Here is a 4,416-nt window from a genome sequence, read left to right on the forward strand (position 1 = left end):
GTACACATGTAGTACATGCATGTTATTAGTAGGTATTTTGAGTTTAACATTGTAAAGTTTCAATATTTACACATTCCAGGATTCTGCATTCTTTGTATTCAGCATTATGTCTTTCAGTATACCACTATTCAATAAATTGCCATGTACCCATACACACACACACATATATATATATATATATATATATATATATATATATATATATATATGGGTTACCCTTACTTAATCGACAAACTACTCCATCGAAACTCACTCCATCGACGCCACAAAACATCGATAACCCAACGGCCGACGTTACTCACATGGTAAGTAACTGTTTGCCCATCCACAAGTAGAAGCCTACAAATAAAACAAACACACACATGTGGGGCTACACCCCCCACACCCCCCTTACTTAATATTTCAACTCAGAGAACACATTACCACAGGGGTATGGGGCAAAGTTCAGGTTCCTGACCAGATGGTTACTTACTGTGTGGGTAACGTCGGCCGTCGGGTTGTCAATGTTTTGCGACGTCGATGGAGTAAATTTTGATGGAGTGGTCTGTCGATTAAGTAAAGGTAACCCATATATATATATATATATATATATATATATATATATATATATATATATATATATATATATGTATATGGGAATCAAATGTTTTGGTTGACTAAACAAATGGTTGACAGGTGTGCTATGAGATCGCACATTTCTCTGGGTTAGGGAATATGCCCTTTCCCTAACATTGTGCAATCTTAGAATTAATGTGCATAATTAGCAGGGGGAGTATGGTGCACAACAATGATGTTTCATTATTATTTTATTTTATTTTATTTTTTAATTTGCAGACACCAAGGTTAGTGCTCGGGGATATGCATAGAGGAGACCTGGGGGGCAAAGTTTGGAGAAGAGTGTCTCAGCTTGAGTGAGACAATATGGGGTTATGTTTTTTCTGGTGTTGTGAAGCAGGATGTATATATGTGTGTCTGTAGGTGTCTATACTGCGGAAACACAATGCAGTTGGAACAGCTGTAGTAAGCAATTTATAAACATGCAAATGAATCACTACTGAGCTTTTGATCGATACAACTGTTTATCTTCTCTCTGAATTGCTTATTATCACCATAGTGATACTAGAGCTCACTAGTGAAGTACAAGCAGAGCTATGGAGATCTTTTCTCTGAATAACCCCAATTGTTGTCGACGTTTATATTCATATAAATGGAACATGACTGACATAAATGCACTGTATGTTGTAACTATGTTACATACACTTGGGTATATTACAGTGTCAAGAAATCAGTGTAAAATAAACAGGCATCAACGTATGCAGTAATAATAATTAGTGGTTAAAAACTTAATTATACACACTGTTAGTCAATGAAATCTGCATCAGTGTAAGTAAACAGATAGCGCTAGAAACAATTTCACTGAGTTGCTCAGAAAAGTGATATGAAACAATTTACAAAGCATAAAATTAGGAGGAAAGACATTACTCTGACTACATTCATTATTGACACTGGGTATGTTTAAGATAGAGGTTCTTAAGCATATTTCAGCATTATTGTCTAAAACTCTAAACAAAGGAGTTCATGCCAATTAGCTAGTAGGAAGTGGCTAAGTACCTTGTCTCATATCCTTAGATGGCTTTAGGAATATGGAGAAGATTTTGATTAGTAGATCTGAATTCATTTTACTCAGTCTTCAAAAATAATATGGATAGACCTTAGATGCGGTTTACTTGTAAAAATCATATACAAAGTAAATTCTGGTTGAACTGGTATTCAAGAAGATCAGAAACAAAAACACAAAGCTAATATTGGTTCTGGAGTGTAACTGCTATCTTTATTAAAATTATTTACATTGGTGATTGAGTCTTTTAAGGTTAACATTATTGTTAAGGTTGCACATAGCTGAACCTGGGTTCTCTCTTTTCCTTGGAAAAAGTATAAAGCCATTTGCTAGGACTAATTCCTCATCTTCTGTAAGCTCCCTGTCTGTTAGGTTTAAGATCTTGAAGTGGGGATTTGGGAGGGAATGGGTGCCCATCAAGTTTTCTGATCTCACCTTCCTGCTCAGTGCTATTCTTGGGGTCAAGAAATGAAGCATATCTGAAGAAAGTGCTGCACTGTTTCATTAGGTTTAGTATCATTCAAGTCAAATTTTACATTTTTATTAATTCTTTGTAAAAGTTTGCTTTAAATTGTTTTTGATGTAATTGCTATATTAACATTTCTATAAAGCACTATGAATATGTAACAAATGCCAGGATTCCTTCTGCTCATCCACAACTCAACACTGAAGTAACCACCCAGCAAGCCAATCTATTTTTTTATATTTGCTGTTTAATTTCACTTGACTATTTGTTTTTTTTTCTATATGGCCCCATTCACTAAATGATGCAATGGAGAGCTTCAGGCAATTGTTTACTTAAAACAGCATGGCATTCTGGGTAACCAAAAGTAAGTTGCCTTTCCCATAGAGCAGACATTTTTTTACCTTGGTGACTGCAGTTCTACAGGTTCTTCATTTTCTAATGTGTTCTGCCTAGCTGACAACATGCTGACAACATGCCCTTACATGAAGTAGGAGTCTACAGTTGCTATAGTGAAGTGTTGTTTCAGTCCATTATCATGTTGTAGAAGGACGCTGCATTTCCAAGAATGTTTTCAAGGGAGAAAGGCATCCTTACCAACAAAATAACCCAATAGTAATGTATGCATGCATGAATAAGCTGCATGCTTCGTTAGTGTATTGACAAGGAGGTTAGATCACACTCTATGACATTATTACTTAAATTTACAAAAAAAAATTATTAAATTACTATGACAACAATATAAACATAAAACATTCACTTTCTACCCAAAAAATAGTATGCTTCCAACTCCATGAAATTCTTACTTCAATTTGTTGCAAAGCTGTGTAAAAATTACTTTACATCTGCAAAATGTAAAAATGGAAATACTGTCTATTTTATAAAATATACAAAATCATCTGAAGTGCCAAGATGGTGATTTTCCACATAAAAATTCTTGTTGATCTGGAGGTGGGTGAAGTGGAGAAGTGACAGTTCCCAAGGTTCCCAGCCTTGTCCTCAATGTACAGTTCTGCCTGCAGAGAGCAACAGTCTGAAGTGAAAAGTGCCACTGCGATACCATTAGACTCAGTGAAAGTTATGCTGGCATTGCCGTTCTTCTGCAACACACGGGCAATCCCAGAGCCCACTTCCAAAATGTGGAAAGAGACCGTCCAAGTATCCCACTGGCATTTGCTTGCCAATGATGTGCATTTCTGGTTCATCTGAATGGCAGAGCAGACTGGGGGGTCACTGTCCCATTTCTGCAAGGAAAATGTTTATAAATTAATGAATATAAAAAATTAGATTTAAATAAATAAATTCCTAGCTTTCTCTCTCACAGGTCATTCAAACTGTTTTTGAACCCTTAACCACTGCATGGGCGATCTGATTTTAGAAAAGGTATGACTGTATTGGTTTTATAGATTTAGCCTATTCTTGGTAAGCAGTAATATTATAGTTGATTCCACTGTATTGCGACCATTTACTGTCCTACAGTATTTTTCATAAAATCATTGTCCTTGTATTATTCATGGCTGTTACATGTATAACAATTCACTTGAGTCTCTTATAATTCAATTAAAGGATTAGCATTCATTCATTCATTCATTCATTCATTCTCTAATACTCATATAACACAACTAGTGTAATGAAATAATAATAAAAATCAGTGCTACAAAGTTTTGTTAATAGCTATTACAGTCAGTGTTTATGTGATTAATTATGATGTTAGCAAAGAAGCATATGTTTATAATAGCCGAACTGTTAAAAAAATGTCGTTTTCAGCCTAATGCTAGCAAACATACATTTTTGCTTAAACCATATGGTACTGTTTTTGCAAAAATTACAATGAAAAGATTTCAGTGTAGATCACCAAATGACTAAATGTTGAGCACTATCTCACTTCATCACTGTCGCTAAGAGTATAGGATGTAAGATTAGCAACACGGAAGGTATTGTGCATACCTTTCTCAGTCAGTCGTTACGGCACCTTAATGAAAATTCAGTGATAGAAAAATGCAACCAATCAATATAGGAAATTCAATAACTAAATACTTTGTGCAAGGCCATTGGTACTCAGTCAGTCAATATGGGTCACTTCATCATGGAATCTAGGGTTTTCATGTCACTGGTCACTAGAGTCAACTAGTATTGGAGGCACAGTCCATAAATCCTATATATCATGTCTTTGGTCTTGACAATTACTGAGCTCTAGGACTTCCATTTCACATCACTTTATATCAGTGACAAATCTATGGGTACCAAACATTTCTCCAAGGTACAGAACACCAGATTAAATCATTTTCACCAATTCTTGAAGAATGAGAGCAACATAAGTGACATTCAAAATCAG

General features: G+C 35.2%; 1 protein-coding gene across 3 annotated transcripts in view; it reads right to left on the bottom strand.

Annotated features, from left to right (window-relative positions):
- Positions 1 to 583: 583 nt before the first annotated feature.
- Positions 584 to 4,416, bottom strand: part of VWA7 (von Willebrand factor A domain containing 7) — a 325,092-nt gene continuing 321,259 nt past the window's right edge. For all 3 annotated transcript variants that reach the window (XM_044083283.1, XM_044083284.1, XM_044083282.1), the window contains one exon: positions 584 to 3,325. In XM_044083283.1, the coding sequence (XP_043939218.1) occupies positions 2,960 to 3,325 (366 nt within the window). In that variant the 3' untranslated portion in view covers positions 584 to 2,959. The remainder of the gene's footprint in view (positions 3,326 to 4,416) is intronic.

The sequence above is a fragment of the Protopterus annectens genome, chromosome 9.part0, assembly GCF_019279795.1.
Source record: "Protopterus annectens isolate FY-2018-M chromosome 9.part0, PAN1.0, whole genome shotgun sequence".
NCBI lineage: Eukaryota > Metazoa > Chordata > Ceratodontiformes > Protopteridae > Protopterus > Protopterus annectens.